This window comes from Globicephala melas, chromosome 9 (assembly GCF_963455315.2).
Source record: "Globicephala melas chromosome 9, mGloMel1.2, whole genome shotgun sequence".
NCBI classification, from domain to species: Eukaryota; Metazoa; Chordata; class Mammalia; order Artiodactyla; family Delphinidae; genus Globicephala; species Globicephala melas.
Window position 1 is genome coordinate 595643 of NC_083322.1, and position 24004 is coordinate 619646.

Consider the following 24004-nt stretch of genomic DNA (forward strand, 5'->3'; position numbering starts at 1 on the left):
GCTCTGGCCTGGGGTCTGCGCCTCCTGGACCCCCCTGAGGGGAAGGCTGGTGGCCACAGAGCCACCCTCCCCAGTGTGCCTCCCTGGCCACGTGGTCCTCCTTCCACCAGCTTGAGGACAGAGCTGGGAACAAGGCGGGGAGAGGGTCTCGGTGGGCTTGACCTTGGCTGGGGCATCCTCCTGAGGCTGGAGCCAGGGGCAGGCCCTCTGGGCTTCCCAGACTCGGGGCTGTGAGTGGCTCGGCTGGGTGGCCCTGGGCTGGAGGGCATATATGTGGGTGACTCAGCATGCAGGACCTTCCGTTCTGAGGAGCTGCCTCTGTCTGTGAGAGTGGAGGGGGCAGGGAAGTGGGGAGGGGGGAGGAAGAGGGGTTAGGGGAGAGAGAGAGGGAGGGGGAGAGGTGAGGGATCCTTACGATAAACCTGGGTATGGACAAGTCCCTTCCTCCCTCTCCCCTCCCCCTCCCTCCCTTCCTCCCCCTCCCTCCCTCCCTCCCCTCCCCCTCGCCTCCCTCCCCTCCCTCCCCTTCCTCCCCTCCCTCCTCCCCCTCCCTCCTCCCCTCCCTCCCCTCCCTCCTCCCCTCCGTCCCCCTCCCTCCCCCTCCCTCCCCTCCCTCCTCCCCCTCCCTCCTCCCCCTCCCTCCTCCCCCTCCCTCCCCTCCCTCCCCATCCCTCCCCTCCCTCCTCCTTCCTCCTCCTCCCTCCTCTTCCCTCCCCTCCCTCCCTCTGGAAGGTGGGCAAGACCCTCTTCAGTAGGTGGGACAGGAGTGGGTGCAGAGGCAAGTGATGGGTGGCTGTTTTTGAGTAACTGTCACCGTCCAGATAAGACGAGGGCTGCAGATTCCGTCCCCGTATCCCGCATAATGTGCCGTTTTCATTCGGTGCTGCTCACAGCCCTAAGCGCAAGGCCTTTCTGTTCTTCTCTGAATAGTCAGTGGAACGTTCCGGGCTGATAAGAGAGGCAGCCTGGTTCCCTGGCAACGGGCTGGAGCAGAGAGCTGCTGATGGGAGATTAGCTGCCTCAGATAAACCACCTTGCTTCCTGCTGCTTGTCTGTGCGCTCAGGACAGACGGCAGCAAAAAAGCCTGGCCGGTGTGTCAGCCCAGGCCGGCCCTCGCCTGTGGGCAGGGACACCCCACCCAAGAGCTTGCAGCTGAGGCCTGCAAATCGGGCGCAGTCAGTGGTTTGGTGTTTGCTTCTTCATCTTTTTTTTTTTTTTTGCGGTACGCGGGCCTCTCACTGTTGTGGCCTCTCCCGTTGCGGAGCACAGGCTCCGGACGCGCAGGCTCAGCGGCCATGGCTCACGGGCCCAGCCGCTCCGCGGTATGTGGGATCTTCCTGGACCGGGGCACGAACCTGTGTCCCCTGCATCGGCAGGCAGACTCCCAACCACTGCACCACCAGGGAAGCCCTGCTTCTTCATCTTTTAATTGTCTTTCTTCCAGTAAATGCCCCTTAGTGTAGTTGAGACCCTGCCAGCGTCTGGGAGCTGTCTTCCTGCACACAAGCCCCGCGTCCACTCCACTCTCCTCTGCCCTTGAATCTTGGCTTTTATTTCCTGGTTGTTTGTACAAGAACGTGGGATTGTAGAATTGGAAGAGAGGTTCAGATCATTTGGTTCCTCTCTGTTATTTTCAGAAACAAACCAACAAAATTCAAACCCCAAGCCCCTGACGACCAGAGAGGCTGAGCATAGGGTGAAAGTCACACAGCCCTCTGGGCTCCTCCAGGCTGTGCTTCCGAAGGCACTTCCTGCTTCCCAGCAGCGATTTCGAGGGTGACCATGGTGCGTTTTGGTTGGTCTGCGTGAACATTCTCTCCCCGCGACAGTGCATCTAACTTCCCCACAGAAAATGCGAAGACAACTTGGCTATTAGAAGGTGTGCTTTAGCTTTTTATGATGTCATCGCTTGTCCACATATCTGACTCCTAGAGAAGACGTGAGGCTCCATCTCCACGTCTGCGAGGCTGGTGCGCGTTGAGACAGGCCTCTCATTCACTTACTCAGAGGCGTGCCTTGGGCCTGTGTTGCAGGCCAGCACTGGGTTTACGCTAGAGTTCTGGGCGCCTTTCAGTTGGGAGTTTACCATCATGATTTTTAATTATGTTCTGCTTTCCTCTGACGACAGTAGCAACAAAAGTAAGGAAGCAGCAAAGAGCTGTAGCGTGAGTCGGATGAATTTGGAGTTGAAATGGGAAATCCTAGCCGAGGAGCAGAGGGAAGCGGCCGTGCTGCCCTCGGCAGTCAGGCTGCTGCACTGACTCTTACACTTGCCTGGAGTCCCTGGCCTGTGGGAGAAAAGGGGGAACAATAGGCTGTATGCGGTTTTCTAAGAAATATAAACGTTCACATATGAGGTGAAACAAAGAGGGACGAGTGACTCAGAGTCCAGGGAGGGTTTTATCCACAATTCTGCAGTCCAACCGGCTTTGTTGTCCGTGTGCTCAAAATGACCATCTTTTACATTAGCTGTCTGTATCCCAACAGTGGGGATTTTAATAATTTATTGAACTGCCACAGAGGCAGAGCCACAAAGACATCTGGCATGGGTGTATGTGTGTGAAAGAATTCTCCACCATAAAAAAGGTTGGACGTAAGGCTCAATGGCTGTGACCTCAGTTCTGAGAATGAGACGCCTGGAGGCTGGTCAGTGCTGGGTCCTGGAAGCGGGTCAGCGGCCGAGGGGCCGAGCTCGCCCCCGTCGGAAGCCGGCTCCTTCTCCACGGTCTCAGGGGCCACAGGCGCGGCACTCCTCTCCGCCTAGGGTCCTCTGGATTCCGTCCCCTCGGGCCGCCTGTGTGCACAGCAGTCCCCGTGGCGTCCAGGTGGTGGACACTGGATCTTGAGCGTGGCTGAGCAGCTCTGCAAAGCCTGGTGCTTTGGGGACTGGAGTGAACCTCCGCCCGCCGGGTGCTCTCGGGCCGAGGCCCCCGGCTACTCGAGGGCAGCACCACGCAGGTCTCTGGCTGTGGCGGCCGCCTCTGTTCAGTTCTCTGTTCAGACACAAGTGGACAGACGGGCCCAGTGCAGGGAGGAGCCGGTGCTGGCGGGGGCTGGCTGCCACTCTCGGAAGGGGTGAAGGTGGGCAGTTCCTGGTCTCAGAGCACCTGCAGTGCAGAGGCTCCTGGTGCCCCACGGGCTTTCACGCAAGCCCAGAGCGTTCAAACCAGAATGGATCTTGGAAAATATCTAATTCAGCTGCTGTGTTTTAGGAACTGAGGCACAGAGAAGGGAAGTCGCATGCCCGGGGTTGCACAGCAGGCTGGCGGCAAAGCTGGGACTGGAGCCTGTTTCCTGCTGTTGTCTCCTCGCCCTTTAGTAGAACTCGGGTATGAGGCAGACGCAGTCCTTCAGGCCTGCAGCGAGCATGAACTGCAGCTTCAACGTCGTGCTCAGCAGTGTGGAAGCCGTCCGACCAGGATCTTCTTAGGACTTAGCCCAGAGTGGTGTGTTGTCTTTCCACCCAGACTTTAAATTTTACTCTGTTGTCACTGGTTGACGGAAAACCGTGGGCGCCGAAGCATCAGACCAGGGCCAAGGGTGAGGGTGGCTGCAGGCGGCGCGTGTCCTGGTGGTGAGCGGGGGGCAAGGGCGGCGGCGACCCGGGCAGGTCACCCGGCCCCGCAGGACTTCAGCCTTTCGGTCTGTAGGACGAAAGGGCCTGAACACAATACACGCTGCTGCTCTCTTCAGCTCTGGTTAAAAAACCCCGTGTATTCCAGAATCCCGGGGTGTGGTCTGCGGGCTGAGGCGCAGAGACCCAGGCGCTGGGGCGCGAGCCTCGGGCGGGTGGCCAGGCCGGGGTCTGGCCGTGGTGGGAAGAGAGCAGAAGCCAGGAGGACGGAGGAAGCGGCTCAGAGAGGTTAGCACCTGCACTGGGGATCTGCTGCTGCCCCGCCTAGACGGTCCGGTTCCAGCAGCTGGAAGCCGTCCCCGTGATGCTGAGTCGGGTTTTCTTTGCAGGAAGGGCTGAGCTTTGGAGGCGCAGGTGTGATTCGCCTTTGACGGTCAGTGCTGTGCTCAGGATCCCAGATGCCAGCTCCCACCGCTGGCTCTGGAGACCCAGAGCTTTCTGTGCCGGCGCCCCAAACACTTCGGTCTCGGGGGTCGGAAGTCCCTGAGGAGTTTAGCTGCAGCCGGGTGTGGGTGGCGGCCTTGCACAGACCCGGCCCCGCCTTGGCTGTCGGTGATCGGCCGGGCTGTTCTAAGGGAAGCACCGCGCGGAGCCGGCGGCAGGGTCAGCGGAGGAGGCTCCCGGCGTTTGGGGGGGCCTGTGCGCCCTCTCCTTGGCTCTCTGCGCGGCCGGAGCCTAAACCACCGCTGAGGAAGGCCTCCAGGTCACGCGGACGGCCTTCCACGTCGGGGTCCGGCTGTGCGGGGGCAACCCCGGGGGGATGGGCAGCAGGGCCCCCGCCGGCCCGTGGCGCCCACCAGGCTGCAGGCTCTGCCCTCTCCCACCTCCCCAAGTGCGTTCCTGAGGCTGTTTACCCCGGAAAAGTGCGATGCCCCCCGGGGTCCCCAAAAGGTAGCTTTGGTTTTGTTTAATGGGATCCCCGTGGGTCCTGGAAGCTGGTTCTGATGGGCCCTGGTTGCCTCAGCACGAGGCTGTACAGTTCACACCTGCGGGTGTGTGGGTCAGCAGCCGCCAGGCGTCTCTCACCCCAGGGTCCCGCTGGGAGGAGGGGCCCAAGTGAAGCCGGAGGAGTGTTTCCTGGCTGGCTGGGGGCTCTCCCCAGGCCTCCGCCTCCCCGTGTGTGTCCCGGGAGCCCTCAGAAGCGGGCCTGCTGAGCCATGCCCTAATTCTACATTTAAGGTTTTGAGGGACTTCCGTACTTTCCACAGCGGCCGCACCTCTGTACCTTCCCAGCAACGCTGCACGGGGACTAGCTGTGTGGACTGTTTGCTTCCTGAAGGAAAATCGTATCTGTCTTGATACTTTACCTAGGTTGTTAGTTTCTTAAGGTCCGGGTTCCGTCGAGTTCTCCGATCTGTCAGACGCTGAGCACGTCCATGAGTCACGGCGACTATCGGATGCTTTGCCTTTGATTTTGTTTCCTTGGGAAACACGGAAGCAGCTGAGCAGTGAGGACGTCCTGGCCTCATCCAGCCCTCAGCCCTGAGCTGAGCTGGGAGTGGCGGCGTGGCAGGGCTGACCGCAGGTCTGGAGGCAGCACCGGTCTGTGGGTCCCTTTTCAATCGGGGGAGCCCCAGCTGCCTCAGTAACCCCGCGTCTCGGCGGTCACCACGGTGGAGCTGCCCTCGCTCACCTGAGCCCAGTGGGTGGGAGGCGCCGCTTCCAGGATGGCCGCGCACAGGGGTGGGGAACGACCTCCAGAAGGCCATGGACGCTTCCTGTGGCCGCGGGGGCGACTTGGCCGAGGTGCGGAGTCCACAGAGAGCTGTCGCTGGTGCCCACTGGCTACGGGAGCCACGTGCTGGCCAGCCCCCTTTCTCCTTCCGTCCTGGATGTGGGCTCGGGCAGTCACAATGGCGAGGGTCCTTGAGCTGCCTGAACCTGGAGCAGCTGGCCCTGCTCCCCATGCCCCGGCTGCGTGCTTCTCGTCGCAGCCACACGAGAGAGCTGGCGTGACGGTAGTAAAGAGCATGGACGCTGGAGCCAGCCTGCCACTTCCTGTGTGACCTGCGGCAAGTCGCTCAACCTCTCTGGGCCCTAGTTTTCCCGACAGAGAAAGGGGACCGTGATAGCTTAGACCACTGAGGACTGTCATAGGATTAACCGGGTTGAGTGTGTCAAGAATGGGGCCTGGCACTCCGTAACCGTCCATAAACGTTCACTCTTATTTTGAGAGCTGACATACACGGGACCACAGGGATTTTAGAGAACAAGACACTCCATCACTGCAGTGTAACTATGACGACCACGTTTTCTATGTCAAAAACTGGGATCACGTTCTGAAAGGAGGCTTGTGCTCTGCTGATGCCAGACAGTGCAGGGAGGCCATTTGGAGGATCCTGGCTGGACCCGCAGGCATTACGGTGGGAGCTGGGGCTGTAACTTTGGGTGACTCCCGACCCTCTGTGTGAAGTGGGCTGATGGGGCCCATGTGCAGCACGTTCCTGGGAGTATGTCTGGGACTCGACGAGTTATTACAAGTAAAATGCTCAGGAACGCGCTTGGACGGGAGCAGGCTCTGTTCTTTGCCGTCTTCACACTCTCCCCACGTGGGCGGGCCTGACCTCTGCTTGGCTGTGCCCTGACCCCCAGCACGGCCCCTTGGCCTGGGGCTCAGTACCAAGTTTACCTTCCCGGACCTCGTTCCACTTTGCAGGGTGGGGAGGTGGACCACGGACATTTACAGAAGGGGTGGTGGGGTGTCACCGCCTCCTGAGCCCGGGGGCCGCGGCCCGGCCGTGCTGTGCGCGCGCTGCCCCGTCTCAGGAGCCTGGAACCGCGTTCCCCGAGAACAGAAACAATTTTACGGCTTCGCTGCACGAGTGTATGTGGAGGGTATTCTATCAACTCCAAGAAAAGAGTTTTCTCTTCTCCGGAGAATTCTTTTCAACAGGGCAGTGGTTCCGGGCTGCTGTTACTTTTCTCTTCTCCAGAAATGTCTGGGGAGGGCTTTTTTCTTGCTGCTGCACCCCTGGGGCTCTGAGGGAGCAGTGGGTTCCTTCCTATGCGACGATAGCGTAAGAGGTCCTGTGCGATCAAGGGAGCCCTGGGCAGCACGGTAGGGCAGCTTCCACCTGGAGGGGTGGGTGGGGAAAAGCCTGGGGTTCTGAGGCGTCCCAGAGGGGGAATCAGGAGAGAATGAAAGGGTGCTCCAGGCTGGAACGTCAGGACACTGGAGCCTGGGGCTTCCCGGGCTGGCCTGCGAGCCCGGTGCAGGTGGCTGTCGATAGTCGGGGAGACTGCCTGCTCGTGGACTCTGCAGACGCGGGACTGCAGACCCTGGCTTTGCTTCTCCGGGGGCGAGGGGTGTGTGCGTGCCTGAGGCCTGATTAACGGGCCGCGGGCTTGGTGCTGAGGGGCAGGGATGCCTCTGCAGTGGGGCCCTTGGTGTGGCCTGTGCTTGGCACTTCCTCTGTGGTGGCAGCTGTCCCGCCGGGCATGAGGGGCGCCTCCAATCCAGAGGGGAGGGCACAGGTGCCCTCGGCCCGTCAGGCTGAGCCTGCGCTCTGAGCACCCACAGGGTCTCCCGCAGGGCCCCGCACAGTGAGGTGCGCCCACGTCCGTGTAGCCCGGGGTCCGAGGCCCCAGGCTGGCCGAGGTGGAGCCGCGAGCGCGGGGAAGGTGAGGCTCGTGCGCGTGCGCCCCGCTCTGGGGAGGGCTCCGCAGGGACGAGGCCGGGTCGGTGCGCCCAGTGCGCTGAGGGTCGGCACAGGGTCGGCGTGGGAAGGCTCCCAGCTGCTCTTCTGCGTGTGCACGGCGAGAGTGCGCGAAGCTTGTGCGACTGTGCACACGTGTGGCGGTGTGTGCGTTGTGCACGCACGTGCTCGTGTGCAGTCGTGAGCGTGTCAGCTTGCGTGTGTGCGAGCCTGTGTGTGTCTTGCTGGCCTGCCTCCCTAGTCGCAGTGGCTGGCGCGGTCCGGCGGGGGCGTCCACAGCCTGAGCGGCAGAGCTGCGGCCGAGGCTGCCGAGGACCCGGCGCTGCATGCGGGGCGGAGCCGCGAGGGGTCACTGTTGCCGCCTTGTCCTTCCTGCCACCTTCCCGCTGGGAGAGGGGACAAGCAGGCCGTCTTACCAAGTGTGACGGGCAGCTCTGCGTGGAGCAGCGGGCGTGGCCCGCGGGCCGGGCGTGGGCCGGGTCCCCTGAAGGTGCCGCCGGAGGCCCCGTGGCCTCGCCTGCTGTGCCCGCCTGCCTTGCATGGGCTGCTGTGGACAGATTCCTGTTGTTACTCTCATCCCACGGCTGGTCCCCTCACGAGGGGCACGAACATGAGTTTGGTGCCTACTGTACACAGTGTTTTGAGGACTGCATGATGCCACAGCGTGTGATCGCCTGCGGTTGTGGCAAGGGGCGAGGCTGCTGCCTCGCAGGCTCGTGGCCTCTTGCCTGTGAGGGAAGGGATTCTGACGCAGGTGACTCATACTGTGTCTCTCACCGGCCCCATGATTACTGTACAGCCGCCTCTGGTGCACCCTCATTTCCAAGGACTTTATCATTGTGGCGCCTCTGCTGCCTAATCTCTTCTTGCTGCAAAATCAAGAACATTGATCTTGAGGTTTCCAGGGAACCAAGATAATACGTTTACACACGTGTGTTATGTACGCGCATAAACTATTCACACAATTACTGAGCAGTTGTGTGCGTTGCAATAATTTGTAAACGTGCCCTCAGCTAATTAGCCCACTTTGAGAGCCGAGGTTAGGTGATCACATTGTCTTTATTAATCCCCCGTCCTACGATCTCTTCCCAAAGAGATAATGAAGAAATGTAAAAAAAGACATATAACAAACAAAAACAGGCAAAGACCTTAGAAAAGGAGGAAAGAGGATGGAATGTTATGGGAGCAAAGAAAATATTTACTTCACTGAAATGAACAGTACCAAAGCCTGCACAACTGAGAAAGGTTGGTCTCCTGCCGGGCCCAGGCGGAGAGGGTCCTGGAAGGTGGAAGGCAGTCCATCCCAGCGCTGGGGTCTGGGCGGGGGGTCCTCCCATGGTCTCAGGATAAAGATGGCCGTGAAACCGGGGGTGACTGTTCTCAGCAGGTGCACGATTAGGTTCCATAGGCTTTTTTCTTAGAAGCTCCTTTAACGCCAGCCCGAGGCACATCACTGAAGGGACACGTAGCAAAAACAGGTGTCTCAGGGGGAGCCTAAACCGACTTGTTCCAGCCCATGGCTGCCCGCTGGCCTGACCTGATGGTTCTGGGTCGTTCTCTGAGACACCCAGCACGCAGCAGTCCCTGAAAGCCATGGCATCTTGAGGGTGAAGGCTCAGCGTCTCCACGTGTCCCTCCCCCAAGCAGAGGTGCACTAGGCCCGCCTTCTCCATGTGTGAGGCTGGGAAGTGGATGTGCTCAGGGCGGGGGGGGGGTGGCAGCACCTGAGCCTGAGTATGAGACGGGAGGAGGTGCAGTGTTGGCTGAGAAGATATGGGGACACGTGCTCCTCGTTTGCTGTCCCCACTGTGAGCCCTGGTTTGCCTCAGTGATTCGGGTCCCTAATCCAGCCAGGTCATCCGCTGGGAGTTGAAGACTTCTAAATCTATGTGCGGGTCTAGCTGGTGGTGTTACACATTTCTCTGGGCGTCTCTGTTTCATTCCAGGCAAACGCAAGGTCACCAGTTAGTCAGACACAGACATTTATTTAATCCACAGTGGCTGCAGAGCGCAGTGTCAGACGCTTGGGAGGTTGAAGGGGCGGGAGCTGTGACGCCTGCCTCCTAGGAGCTCGGGCACTCCTGGACCAGAGACGTATGTTGGTGCCCAAGGGTTGGGGGGTGAGGGGGGGTCTTGTCGACATGGAGATGTGAGTGCATGTGTGTGCACACGCATGTGGTGGTGAGGCTGGCGACACGCAGTCCCACATTCTCAGGGGGAAGTGATCTGGAAAGCTGGTCCAGGAGGAGGCCTTGAGACGGGCCTGCGTCGGTGTTGAGGGGATAGTGATGGTTATGAGTGAAAGTGCCGTTTGCCTGTAGAGATAGTGCTCTGAGGGGAGCTGGTTAAAACAGATGAACAGACAAGATAAACAAGCAGTTTTTTCACATTCTTCCAAAAATCCAACCAAAAACTTGTTAATGTTTTCCCTTCACAGCGGAAGAAATCAGCCTCCCAGTTCTAGGTGACTGACAATCAGAGTGTCTCTAAACAGAGCTTTTGCTCCCAGAACTTCTGGTGTGTGGTGCTTGGTTGGCTGGGAGATGGCCATCTGCTTTCTCAGGGCCTCAAACATCCCTTCCATTCCTATCTTTAGACCCATCCAATCTCTGGTCCCCAGAGGCAGTGGGGATCCGTCTTCTGCTCTGCAGAATAAATGGGGGACGTGGGGACAGCTTCAGAATTCCGCCCAGTTCCCCAAGTTTGGGAAGTCCAAGTCCGTGCCTGCATCTGTGGTTGCTGTGGTCACCTCCCACAGAGGTCTGGGGGGTGACTTCCCCCTGGAGGGATGCAGTCTCCCTCCCCTGGAGGCCCGTGGGCAGTGCTTGGGGCCAGTGGCCATCAGGAGGCCGCCGCTGTTTCCTCGCCTCTGCCAGCCAGCCTCAAGAGGGCTTTGTCACTACTTTGGAGAGACACACGTTCTATGAGCCGCCTCTCAGAATACCCCCTTGAGCCCAGAGCCTCTGTGGGACACAGACACGGGGGTGGGGCCGTCCTGTAGCTGGGCAGCATCGGTGTCCTGCGGGCTCACCTCCGAAAAGCCTACGGGTCTGGCTAGTTCTTCCATCTCCACCGCCCTCGCTGAGCCACCCCCTCTGCACGAGCAGCCCCCTTCAGCCCCGTGGCTCCTGGCAGAAAGCGGCCCCTGCCTGCAAGGCCCTGGCAGCTCCTGCAGCTCCCGGAGGAAGGCCGAGCCCTCCCCATGCCCTTGTGTCTGCCTGACCTGCGCAGCTCGCTCCAGCCTGGAGCTCTGTCACTCTTGGTCCCGGAGCCCCAGTGACCAGGCGCCTCCCTCCCTCTGCAGCTCCAGCTCCCCAGCCTGCAGGTCCTCGCCAGCCCTGCGCGGGCCAGCCATTCCTTAGGTGCCGCTTCTCTGGGGCCTCTGCCTGTGGCACGGGGCTGCTGCGCCTCCTTCCTGCTGTCCTCGTAGCCTGTCCACTGTGGCCCACGTCACAGTTAGAGGTGAATAATTTGCGTGTGCTTAGCGCTGTGGGGCCGTCTGCCCTGTGAGCTGGAAGCCCCTGAGAGTGGAGCCGCTGTTGTCCGTCTTTGCCCCGAGTGCACGTCCCACGGCTGTGCTGCCTGTTGGTCCAGCGGGACGTTAGAGCAGGGCCGTGTCCGGGGGTCAAGGGGCAGCACAGAGCAGCGTGCATGGGGACGAGTCCACTCATTGGAGAGGGAAGGGGCCTCACAGATTCGCTGTGGACACGGGACCGGACATGCTCAGAGGTGTGCCGACGAGAGTGTACGCCGTCCTCCAGCGGAAGCAGAGAAAAAAGTAATGAAGTTGTTTGTTGAGGAATAAGTGAGGGAACCAGGTTTCTGGGACAGAGGTATTAGAAACATCTGTTTCTGGGGTGAGTTTAGAGGTTGGAAGAGCAGCTTCCTTGTTCTTGTGGTGAGTTTGGCAGTTAAACAAGTGTTAGAGGCTGTGTGTATCTATACGCACATACATACATGTGGACACCAGTGCACACACATACACATAAAGATGTACGTACACGGTAGACACGTATACGCCCATACACACATGGAGGTAGACACATACGTACACAGTACATGTACACACATTCACATACATATACACAACACACATCTACACACATTTGCAGGTGTGAAAACACACACACATATGTAGACACACAGTACATAGCACACATGTGCGTACACTTATACCTTGGTGGCCTTTAAATATGGTGGTAAAGATGAACGACATTATCGAAAAATGCATTGGGTAAGACAGTAATGAGCACAGCACACCTACTAGAACAGCCAAGATCCAGACGCTGACACCAGACGCTGGCGAGGAGCAACAGGGACCCTCCCTTCTGGTGGGGACGAAAGCTCGGTGGTCAATTACAAAACTAGGCAGACTCTTACCATAGGATCCGGCAGCTGTGCTCCTTGGCATTTACCCGGAGGAGCTGAAAACATGTCCACACAAAAACCTGCATACGGATGTTTATAGCAGCTTTATCCATAGCCGCCCAAACCTGGAAGCAACCAAGATGTCCTTGGGTAGGTGAATGGGTAACTAAGCGGTGGTGCGTCCAGGTAGTGGAATAGTGTTCAGTGTTAGTAAGAAAGGGCTGTTGAGCCTCAGAAAGACATGGAGGAACCTGAAATGAATGTGACTGAGTGAAGGAAGCCCGTCTGAGCAGGCTGTGTTCTGTATGGTTCCAGCCATATGACATGCTGGACAAGGCAAATTTATGGAGACAGTGAAAAACATCACTGCTTGCTGGCGTCAGGGAGGAGGGAGGGATGAACAGGTGGGGCACAGGGGATGCTAGGGCAGTGAGAATACTCTGTATGACACTGTGATAGTGGGTACACGTCAGTGTACGTTTGTTCAAGCCCGTAGAAGTACAGCGCCAAGAGTGAACCCTAACATGAACTATGGGTTCCGCACCCGTATGCTGATGGTGTGTCAATGTAGGTTCGTCAGCCGTAACACATGCGCCATTTGATGGGAACGTTGGTAATGGGGAGGAGGAGGATTATGGGGAACCTGTGTACCTTCCTCTTAATTTTGCTGTGAACCCAACACTGCTCTGAAAAACAAAGTTTATTAACTAAAAGAAGCTCTTGGGGACAGTGTCGCTGCCTCACCAGTGTGGCTGGAGTCTAGGGGTGAAGAGCGCCCAGGGTTAGCTTTCAGACGATCCAAACAATTAAATGATTAGCTAACACTGATTCTAAAAGCACAAACAATATTATGTATCACGTTATCTATAGTCTAAATATATGTTTAAAAGAAAGGTTTCAAGAAAATCTGATGAATATTTTTCTTAGAATATATTTACAACGTGTACACCACAAACCAGATTGAAAGAATGAAGCCGTCACACTTGAGAAGGGAGAGAATTTACCTGGAACACTCCAAAACAGCGAGGCAATGTCTTTGCCCGTATTCTCCTCTGTGACAGCCTGAGTGGTGGGGTGTCTCCTGCGGGAGGGGCTCTCAGACACGTCCCCGGAAGCGGGGCTACCCGCAGGCGCTTAGCTGGTTGCTGATACGGACCTGACTTCTCTGCCTGCCACTCAGCTCAGCTACTGATCCCTCCCTACACCCCAGCCTCGGTTTTCTCATCTAAAACGTTGGGTTGGACCGTTTTAATGCTCCTTCCCTGGTTTCAAGATGTTTCCACTTGAAGAGGGACATGAAAGTTCCGGTGTATTCTGGGGCTTCTCACTCTTTCCTTGCCCCACACCCCAAGCACACCGCCCACTGGCATGCAGTTCTTTGCATGAAACGGAATCAGAGAACAGGGACACTTATCGTCTGTGTTCCAGCCGAGCAGACCGTCCGTCCTGCTGGGGGGTGGCAGTGGGGAGGAGACCCTCCGTCCGAGACAACTGTCCCCGGATCACTGGTGGCAGTTGGGTTAATTTCAGCGGCGCTCACCGAGCAGGGGCAGAAGCTGAAGGTTGAACTTCTCACGTGGCCGCTGTCTGCCTGCTCCCAGCAGCCCAGCAGCCCGGCAGGTCGCCTCCCGGATTCTCTGGGCTTTGCAGAGGCCCACGGAAATCCGGGAGGTGCTTGTGAGAGGACACTTACGATGACTCTCCGCTGCTCACGCGCGGCGTCCGCCTTAAGCACACGTGGACTATGGACTGCGAGCAGCAATCAGCCTGGCGCTGGGCAAAGCGCTTCTGCTAATTAAACTGGTTGCATTTGAAAGGCAGTGAACAATGGAAGCGCTTTCCCCCTGCGCCCAGCCCTGGGCGAGGCCCTGGGTCCTGAATTAGCCTTTTGTACCCAAGGCGGTGATTTGAATGTTTGAACCCCCATAGGAAGCTTGTCTCAAAGTGAACAATTCGCTGAATAAAGACTAATTAGGGTCTAAATTAATTAGAAGGTGCGGTTTGAAAAGACGTTGATGAGCAGAGTCTGTCATTTCAGACAAATAGGACAGAGCAGGATAATGGGTCCCCATTAATATCTCACTGTTCCTGGAGCCCCCGTTCTTCACCGCGTTCTGAGGAGGCCCCCTGGAAGCCAGCCCTGCCAGGGCTCCGTGGCCCCGCCACCAGCGCCTCCTGCAGCCGGGCACTTAGGTTCCTAGGCGTCCTGTTTCTCATCTGGAAGACGGGCCTGAAGACTATTGACCATTTGGTCACTGGACAGGCAGAAGCAAAGCTTCACATGGAAAGTGTGAAAGTCTCTGCTGGCAAATGACCAAAAGGCGGGGGCTGGGCAGGGAGGGCTGGAAAGTAGACTAAACACCCAGACCACGCCGGGCTCAGCCTTTGCATCTGTGGTTTCCACGAAGCTCTGCTTCTCACCTAAAACACTGTCACTTTGCAGGTGCTTCTGATCCTGGCAGCCCCTCGGAGCCTCGCCACCGGCCGTGGCCAGGGCTTCCTGGCCGTCTGTCTGTCTCCTCTCTTACCCGACCTGCCTCCCTTTGTTGCAGATGGAGCGTTTGGACGGTGTCAGGAGCTTCCAGCCGTAGACGTGCACCGCTACGAAGTGTCGCCAGGGGTCCTGCAGCACCTGACAGCCACCCTGAGGGCGCTCTCCCGCACAGGTACGCAGGCCGGGGCCCAGTCCGCGCCCCGCTGCTGGGCCAGCGGCCGCTACGGCGCCAGGTGCTTGGAAGACGTGTTGCTTCTTCTTAAAAGCCCTTGGCCTCTTAGGTGGTGAGGAGTTAGAAAAGGGCCGAGCCAGCCAGTGTGCGATGGGCGGGGGCAGGCGGCCTGGGTCCCTCCTGGGTTCGAGGTGGTCCCGGCAGCCGTGGCTGGCGCTGCCGGTCAGTGAGGGTGGGGGTGTGGCCGTGTGTGTCGCTGCAAAACGGCCGCACCGCCGGAGCCCCGTTCCTAGTGTCCCAGCCCAGCCGCCCGGCTGCTCGTGGACCACGGGCAAGTGTGCAGTCTTGAATGAGGCCCGGGAGCAGGCCAGGCGCAGCCTCCCCAGGGAGAGACGTTTTCTGCAGAGGATGAACCCTGAGGGTCTGCGCCGTGATTCACCTGCCGCGGCCTTCCCGGGCTCCTGCAGCATCGGGTCTGCCGTGGACCCTCCGAGCGCAGGCATCTCCCCTGGGCACGTGGGACCGTGGCTGCCTCCTGCCCACAGTGTCCTCAGTGTACCGGTGTCCCCTGCATGAGGCCCGTGAGAGGAAAGGCGATCAGGGTCCCAGAGCCCCGGACGGCGCCGAGGGCTGGAGCGCTGACACGTGGCGCTGTGGCTGGCCTGGCCCGTGAGAGCGGGCTTCCTCTGATGACTGCTCCCGCGGGCGGGGGAGCAGGTGCCGTGGGCTGTGCCACTCGCTCCGACAGAGAAGACACGTGGCGGCAGCGGCGGTGGCGGTCGGCCCCATGCGGGTCCCTTCATGGGACCCGCCGCCATCCGCGGACGGGCGTGGGGAGTCCTCACCCTGCTTCACCCACTCCAGGAGTGGGGTGTTGCTTTTGGTCTATGATGTTGTAAGTGGAAACTGCGGCGTGTGGTGGCCTTAAGTGGAGGTGCTTTGAGTGCCTTTCCCGTGTGATACCCTCGCTCCGCAGGTCAGGGAACAGGGTGGGGATTCTGGTAGCCGCTGAGTACGTGCATTCCGGAGCCGGGGAGTAACCACAGCATGGGTTTGCTCACCTGCCCCATAAGCCCCTCTGTGCCTGGCGGGCCTTGGTGATGTTTTGGGTCTTCTGGTGTTACTGTCAGTTGAGAGCCGGTGTCCAGCGGTCACGGAAGAGTGTGCTGACGTCCTTTTCCTCAGCGCACAGCTGCCCCGGTAGAAGGCTGCAGGCCCCTGCTGGAGGCTGAGGGCGAGATGAACAGGATGAGTGTCTGGCTCGTGTAGCAGAGTCTTTCCTCCAGGGGGCCTGCTCCCACCCACCCTTCAAGGGGCTCTGGTCTGTGACATGGAGGTTCCAAGTGTGGAAATGGTGGAGGGGCTGTGACTATGTTGGCGATTCAGTAGATGTAGAGCTTTCCTGCTGGTGCAGGTCCCTGGATGCTGGTGGAAGGCCCATCTCGTCCAGCTCTAGGAACACTGGCAGCAGCTAACCAATGCCCCAGGCCTCGTGGGCCACTTGCTCTGTGGTGACCACGTCCCCTTCGCTTTGGCACTTAGGTGCCCCCACTTGGCCCCTGCCTCCCCAAGGCGCCATCATCCTGGTGCACTCAGGGCTCCCAGATGAATGGAAGCAACTCCCAGTGTGTTCCTGACACACGAGGGCATCTCTGTGAGCCCTTCGAGGACGCTGGGACCCATGAACTTATTTCTCGTGCTCTCTGGACCCTCCTGGGGTCATGGGCAGGTCGATTGTGCTGCTCTCTCGAAGCCTTTGGGCACATGCCTCTGTCACGTAAAAAGGGAGTTCTGGTGTTTCCACTTCACTTCAGTAGGGACCTTGTGTCCCTGTTTATGTCAACCAGCGGTGGAGACTGCTGGAGCCGTTGGCTGGAGAATCTGTGCCTAGGGCCCCAGGTCAGTAAACTCTGCCTGGTCCAATTTCTGTTCCTTCCGCCTTGACCTCACATCCTGAAGATCCATCCCCACATGTGTTTCTTTTGCTACAAATTGGCAACATCATGCAGTTCTTTCATGTGCTTTGCACTCTCTCTGTGGCCACGCCTCACCCTCTGGGCCTGCTGGGACTGCCGTCCAGATGCGGGTTGAGATGCGCAGAGAGGTGCAGGGTCAGCAGGGCAGCATAGAGTAGTTTCACTGCCCTCCAAAGCTTCCGTGCCCCACCTGCTCACCCCTCCCTTCCCGCCAGTCCTTGGCAACCACTCATCTTTTAACTGCCTTTTCCAGAATGTCATGTAGTTGGGCCCATACAGTATGTCCCCTTTCCAGATTGGCTTCTTTCACTTAGTAAAATGCTTTGACGTTTCTTCCATGACTTTTCATGGCTTGACAGCTTGTTTCTTTTTAGTGCCGAATAATATTCCATTGCTGAGTGACCGATTTATTTATCAGTTGACCTACTGGAAGACATCTTTGTTGCTTCCAAGTGTTGGCAGTTATTAATAAGCTGCTATAAACGTCTGTGTGCAGGGTTGTGTGGACATGAGTTTTCGGCTCCTTTGGGTAAATACCAAGGACTGTGATTGCCGGGTCGTTTGGTGAGAGCACGTTTAGTTTTGTGATTCACTGCCTGCCTGTCTCCCGGCAGCGGGTATGGAGGGGAGTGGAGTTACTAAACCTCTTTGAGGGGCAGTTTCTTCGTCTGGTAAATGTGGATGATCAAACAGGGCTGTTGTGAAGGTCAAACGCTGAAATCAAGTAAAATATTTTAAACCCTTTTATAAACGTTAAGTATTTCCAAGTGTTAAATATTATTTATTTGATACCCTGTTTCCAATTTATGGAGCTATCACACAGGTCATACCCACCTATTTTTTTTCCAGTGGAATTATTGCAGAGTTTCTGCTAAGTTGGTTAGCTCTGTGCATCAGTTCAAAGGCCAGAAAAACAGCCATTTTCCAAGGGATGAGGATATGTTCTAGTTCTTTCCTTAGAACAGTGGTGAGGATGATGATGATACCACAGGTCCGCTCACTGACCGACGAGCACGGCTGTGCCCTATGGGAGCCAGTCTGGAGGTCCCCTGTGATCACGATGCGAGGGGACAGGCAGGAAGGACATTCGGGGCCTGGAGCCGCATTCCTGTCCTTCCTGAGCCCGACTCAGCCCCTCCCCGGAACACCTGGTCCCTCCCGCGAACACCCTATTTTTAAGCTGATTCCCCCGGCCAGTCCTGAGCAGGCTGCACTCGGTGTCTCGGGAGCCCTGTGGTGCCTCGCACAGCAGCTGGAGGAGTTCTTTTGGGCCTGGGGTCCTGGTTGGGGATGGTGTTTTGACTTCTGCTGCTGGTGGCTCTTTGCTGCTGGGCCACTAGAGGGCGCGTCCGAGTGGCTGGACAGGCCCGTGGCGTTGCGCTCTGTTACTTTGTACCTGGCAGCAGGTTGCATTTCCTGCTGTCTTAGCGGCAGTGGAGGACTTGCCATAGTAAGCCCGGAGGTGTAGGCGTGAAATAAGGTTTTATAGGCTAGGTTGAAAAGAAGCATCATGGGGACATTTGTGCTCTCCTAAACTGCTTGTTCTAGTACCTTCTGGACATGATTCTGTGCTTCTCCCTGGGCCCCTCTGCTGCCTAATGCTGCAGTTCTCCGCGCTCCACTCCCCCTCCGCGGGCGGCTGATTCCGGGACTCCTCTGCCTCGGCCCCCGCTGGCCAGCGTGCTGGAGGTGGCGGCCCCAGGCCTTACAGGTAGGCTCCCCTCCAAACTGCCCATCGTCCTTGGGTGTGAGGGTCAGTTTCTGGAGGTCAGGTCTGCAGATGTTATGGGGCGTAATGAGGGATCTCAGGGGAAATCATCATCCAACTGGAGAGTCTGACGCCTGGGACCCATGTTTTCACCCTCTCGTGTGGAAAATCACAGGACGCAACCTCCCTGCCATCTCGCAGCCTCGGCAGCCGCGTCCACGGCAGAGTCGGCTGCGTGTTGCTATCGCTCGGCCTCGTCGCGGCCACTCCTCAGAGATGAGGGTCCGGTCTCAGTGACAGACGGCAGCTTGCAGGGCCTTCCCCTTGAAGAAGGAAGGGGAAATGGGGTTTCATCGTGCAACTGGCTTCTTCAATGTAAATACATACGTCAAGGAGCAGAATATGTTCACTTTTATTCACTATCCTTGTCTCCTGCAGGCAGCAGTGTTCCATAGGTGGACACGTTGTTCTCTCGCGTATTAATTTTTTTTTTCTTTTTAAGATTTTTAGGAATTTCATGTAACGTCTGAAACATTTATATTAACATATTTCCATACAAATAACCCAAAGAAAGTTAAGTTGGTTGTTTTTTTAAATTTTATTTTTTTATACAGCAGGTTCTTATTAGTCATCAGTTTTATACACATCAGTGTATACGTGTCAATCCCAATCTCCCAGTTCATCACACCACCATCCCCTCCCCCCCGCGGCTTTCCCCCCGTGGTGTCCATATGTTTGTTCTCTGCATCTGTGTCTCAACTTCTGCCCTGCAAACCGGTTCATCTGTACCATTTTTCTAGTTCCACATGTACGCGTTAATATACGATATTTGTTTTTCTCTTTCTGACTTGCTGCACTCTGTATGACAGTCTCTAGATCCATCCACGTCTCAACAAATGACTCAATTTTTTCCTTTTTATGGCTGAGTAATATTCCATTGTGTGTATGTACCACAGCTTCTTTATCCACTCGTCTGTCGATGGGCATTTAGGTTGCTTCCGTGACCTGACTATTGTAAATAGTGCTGCAATGAACATTGTGGTACATGACTCTTTTTGAATTATGGTTTTCTCAGGGTATATGTCCAGTAGTGGGATTGCTGGGTCATATGGTAGTTCTATTTTTAATTTTTTAAGGAACCTCCATACTGTTCTCCACAGTGGCTGTGTCAATTTACATTCCCACCGACAGTGCAAGAGGGTTCCCTTTTCTCCACACCCTCTCCAGCATTTGTTTGTAGATTTTCTGATGATGCCCATTCTGACTGGTGTGAGGTGATACCTCACTGTAGTTTTGATTTGCATTTCTCTAATGATTAGTGATGTTGAATATCCTTTCATGTGTTTGTTGGCCATCTGTATGTCTTCTTTGGAGAAATGTCTGTTTACGTCTTCTGGCCATTTTTGGATTGGGTTGTTTGTTTCTTTAATATTCAGCTGCATGAGCTGTTTATATATTTTGGAGATTAATCCTTTGTCCGTTGATTCGTTTGCAAATATTTTCTCCCATTCTGACGGCTGTCAAATTGTGTGTCTTAAATTTTTTATCTGAATGTTTTAGGATTTTCAGATTGCACGTTTGACATCATTTTAACCCTATACAGTAAATATATATTTTGTTATAATTTTCATAGAATAACAGAGAATAGCAATACTCAGTATAGTATAGAAGAGTATAATTTTAAATAGTTATAATTTCAGTATTCCACCCATGCTTTCTTTTTGCTGTAAGAGGAATGCACCTTTTTATTTAGTACATTAAAAAACAACAACAGAGGCACAAAGGTTGTTCCCAGTGTCACTTAGCTGGTGCAGAATTGGGGTTAGAACTCCCAACAGCAGAGTGTAGAACAGTAGTTCTCAAAATTCTGATCTCAGGAACCCTTCATACTATTAAAAATTATTGAAGACCCCAAAGAGCTTCTGCATTTTTGTGGGTTTAGTGCTATCTGCATTTACTGTCTTAGAAACTTAAAATTGAGAAAATTTTTAAAAGCTGTGTTTTAATTCCGTTTAAAATAAAAATAGTCATAATAAACTTGTTACATAATAACCATGGTAACTCTGTCTTCCAAAACATTTTTTTAAATGTGTTAAGTGTTATGTTTTTGTTTTGTTTTAATTTTTTGCATATTTCTTTAACGTTTGCCTTAAGAGAAAACAGTTGGGTACTCTTATCTGCTTCTGCACTCATTCTAGGCAATTTCCACCCACATAGCCTCTGGAAAATTCCAGTGTAAGAGAAAATAAAATGAAAAGGGTAAATAGTGCCTTAGTATTTTATGAAAATAATTTTGACCTAATGCCCACCTTAGAGCCTCAGGGACCCATGGAGACCCTCAGGCCACACTCTAAGAACCGCTGTAGAGAGAAAAGGGGGTGGGTTTGGAGTCAGAAGGAAGCATCAGCTCCAGCTGTGCTCCAAGCGGGCCACATCAGCTCGGCACACACGTTGTAACAGTACCCAAGCTCTCCTGGTTTCCGTTTCCCTACCTGTGGAGTGTGGGCAGCACCACACGCCTTTGGTCGGGCGCCCTGGAACCAGACGCTGAAACCGAGGTTCACTGTGGTCAGGTCCCTGGAGAGTGCTCAGGGCATAACACCTGTGCAGGTGACGGGAGCCTGGTTGGGCAGAGGGGGGACGCAAGGGCGATGCCGCGCAGGAGGTGCGGAGCGGAGCCCAGAGGAGCTCTGGGTCTGGAGCTGGGCACAACCTTCAGAGGTGACCCCATGGGGCCGCGGGGCTCGGCCTCTGTGCCCAAGGAGGGCCAGGGCCCTGGGATACGCTCTGCCCAGGAGGAGGCTCGGGGTGGTGACTTAGGCAGAGGCCGTTCCCCGTGGCTTCGGGAACGGAGCAGACAAGGCCCCAGCTGAGAGCTGCCGGCCTGCCAGTGTCAGAGGCTGAGCCCCGGGGAGGCATGCGTGCAGCACGACTCCACCCCACAGCCACTGCATGGTGTTCCATCGTTTCTCAGACGCACTTTGTGTTCACATCTTAACACCCCTGAAATCAGGGGTGCATCTTACATCAAGAGCACGCCGTCATTTAACCGGCAACATTTTGGCTTTTTCTTAGCAATACTGAAATGATGGTCTGTCTCAAGATCAAAACTTCTTAGCGTGGATGAAATACAGTTATACCGTCTCATAGGACTGTTCCAGTCCCAGGTGATGCGGGGGGTGCCGTTCACTAAATGCTCAGGAAATGGTGAAGCCCTTTGTCACCCACACTGAGTTGTGGAGAGCCTTCCCTTCCACATGGACTCTCGCAGCTCAAGCCGGCGTGAGCTGGGCGGCCGGGGAGGAAGACTGCACGTCCTCAGCGGGATGGACTGCTGGCTCGGTGTGACCATTCTGTGGGTCAGTTATGACTCTAGAGCATTCTATCTCAGGAGCTAAAATGATAAATCAGAATTGGGTACTGTGGTTAACTGCTTGGGATTCTGAATACATACATTTGTTCAGCTTTTTACAGTTGGGCGCAAATTAACACAAGCAGATCGAAAAAGGAAGGTGGGGCCGTAGAGCATCGCGGCGGGGAGCCTAAAAGCCGCCCTGAGCAGGAGCTGACGTCTGCGCATGCTCCGCCTGCGCCGGCTCCGTAACCGCAGGCCCAGTGCTGGGGAAGAGCAGAAACTAAGGCATCAGACCTTCCCTCTGCAGTGTCCCTCCACCTATTCTGGTGTTTTTATTTGCTGTTCCACGTCATTCTAAGTCAAGAAAAATTAAGAAATTATTAGCACGGACTTTTACCATTTGTCTTTATATCGTGCAATTCTGGTTTTAAATGCAAGTATAAGAGCATTTAATGCTCACGCAAAATCACCAGAATTATCCAACTCCTATTTCATGGCTCGAACGTGCATACATGCTGTCCATGTTAGACGGCGGAGACGCTGCTCTGTTTCACTTCTCGACGCGGACACATCCCACCAAGCCCGCCTTCGGCTCCCCCATGGATACGTAGGACCGAGGGAGAGGAACTCTGGCCCCCCTACCATCCCCTCTCCTTCCCTGTCATCATTCAGCATAGATGGCTGGGAATTCGGGGAAGTGGCGGGAACCAGAAAGGATGCGACGGGGCCCCCCTTGTCTGTGTTTCTCGGAACACTGCTGCTTGCTTTCTGTGTGTGAAGTGAGTCCTGGGCAGAGGCAAGCTCGTCTCCGGGGGCCCCCTGGGATCTGAGTTGAGGGCGTCTCCGAGTCGATGTGTGAGCGGGCCAGGAAGGGCGGCAGGCACGCGGACTGGGTGCCCCTCCGACAGCATGCACCCCCACCGTCTCGCCCGACGTGCTTGCAAAACGCAAGTTCAGAGATGAAGTTGACGGTTTCAGGACAGGGACGGTAGAGGAGGAGAGCACACGGAGCTCCTGTGCGTATAGACCTGTGTTCTGTCCTCAAGGCTGGGTGGGTACGAGAGGGACCTCGGTGTGTGGTTGACAGCCTCTCCTTGAGCGGGTCACGGCCGACGTCACCGCTGTGCATCACCACTGGTGGCCCCGCCCACCCCAGCCATCCACCCAGGCAGTCGCCGAGCGCGTGTCTCTGTGAAAGTTAGCTTCTGCCTTAGCCCACCTCATAGCTGCAGAGGCAGTGTCTGTGCTTCAAAGTGACGTCCATTGCTTGCTGCCGAAACGTCCCAGGTTTCTACGTAGAACACAGATCCTTTTGACGGTCAGACGTTGGGAAAATGTATTTCTGGGAGGAACGGCAGCTTGTGCTGCCCGCCTGACCCCATGAGCCCCTGGATGCCGACTCTGGGAAAGGCCTCTGCGGGACAGGCCTGCACTTTGACCGAGGCTTTGGAAACTGGCCTGTGGAGCTGGGGCGGAGCCCGGGGAAGCCAGGCCTGGGGTGTGGGCCTGGGGGGGATGCACCCGAAGACTCGCCCGTGGAAGGCAGACGAGCCGGAAGGTGGGAGGGACTGAAAGTGGAGCAGCAGAGGACCACGGATACCCCCGCCAGTGGGATGTGGTGAGGCTGCCCTGAGGACGCGCCTGTGCCGTGCGCCCCGGAGAGCGTGTGGGGCGAATTCCCAGCGTCCGAGCTTTGCGGCCGAGGAGCCGCCAGCGCGAGCGCCCGCATCTCCCCGAGGAGGCAGGGGGCTGCACGCCCTGCACCCGGGGGCTCCTTCCGAGGGCTGCAGGGTGAGGCCCGGGCTGTGAGATGGGCCCTCCACACAGCGGAGAGAAGGGCGACGTCCGCTCGTCGCTGGGCGCGGCCCCCGACCTCAGCCTGGTCGGAGCCCCTTTCCAGACTCTTTCCGTTGCTGCACTTTTCTCCACACTGTGTCGTCACAGGCCCCGTTTACCTGGGGCGGGTTTGTGCTTTTTGTCGCCCGCACGTCTGGACGGTGGCGTTCACATGGGTGGGTGGGTTTGCTTCCTCGTCCTGCCCCTCCCACCCTGCGTGGTGCCTGACACAGGGGGTCCCCGAATACAGACGTTAGCAGTGGGGACAGTGGAGTGGCTTCTGTCCTCCTCCGTGGCTTTTCCTCCCTCATCTCTCTGCGTGGGAATGAGGCACTCCACTTACAGCGTGTTAACGCGTTATTTCAGTTAGAGCTCTTGATCACTTGGTTTCCACAGGAGAGGGTAACATCCTGATACCACCAGCAGCTGGAGGTATCTTTTGGTTTCAAATCCCATACTCATGCCCCTTCCCACTGAGGACCACGTGAAAAGTTGACCTTTTCCTTTGTTTTGTTCCTGAAAAACTATAAAAGTTATTAAACAGAAATCAGCACCCAATTCAGAAGCTGGCCCTGGTCCCTCTGTTGCGTGTGGTCTGGACCACAAACGTGCGTGAGGCCCACCCGGGCGGGCGGGAAGCAGCCTCCACACGCTGCGCTGAGCCAGTGGCATCTGAAGTCATGGCAGCCGTGGAGCCTGTGTGTTCATTGCAGTCGCTGATGCACGTGTTTACTAACGTGTTAAGGGGGCACCTCGAGCGTGAGAGGGAAGAAGCAGTGGCCGGACTTCTGGGGAACCACTTTC

The 24004-nt window shown here is 56.4% G+C and overlaps 1 protein-coding gene across 4 annotated transcripts in view; it reads left to right on the top strand.

Annotated features, from left to right (window-relative positions):
- Positions 1-24004, top strand: part of PTPRN2 (protein tyrosine phosphatase receptor type N2) — a 689065-nt gene that overhangs the window by 165569 nt on the left and 499492 nt on the right. For all 4 annotated transcript variants that reach the window (XM_060305028.1, XM_030854362.2, XM_060305029.1 and 1 more), the window contains one exon: positions 14212-14325. In XM_060305028.1, the coding sequence (XP_060161011.1) occupies positions 14212-14325 (114 nt within the window). The remainder of the gene's footprint in view (positions 1-14211; positions 14326-24004) is intronic.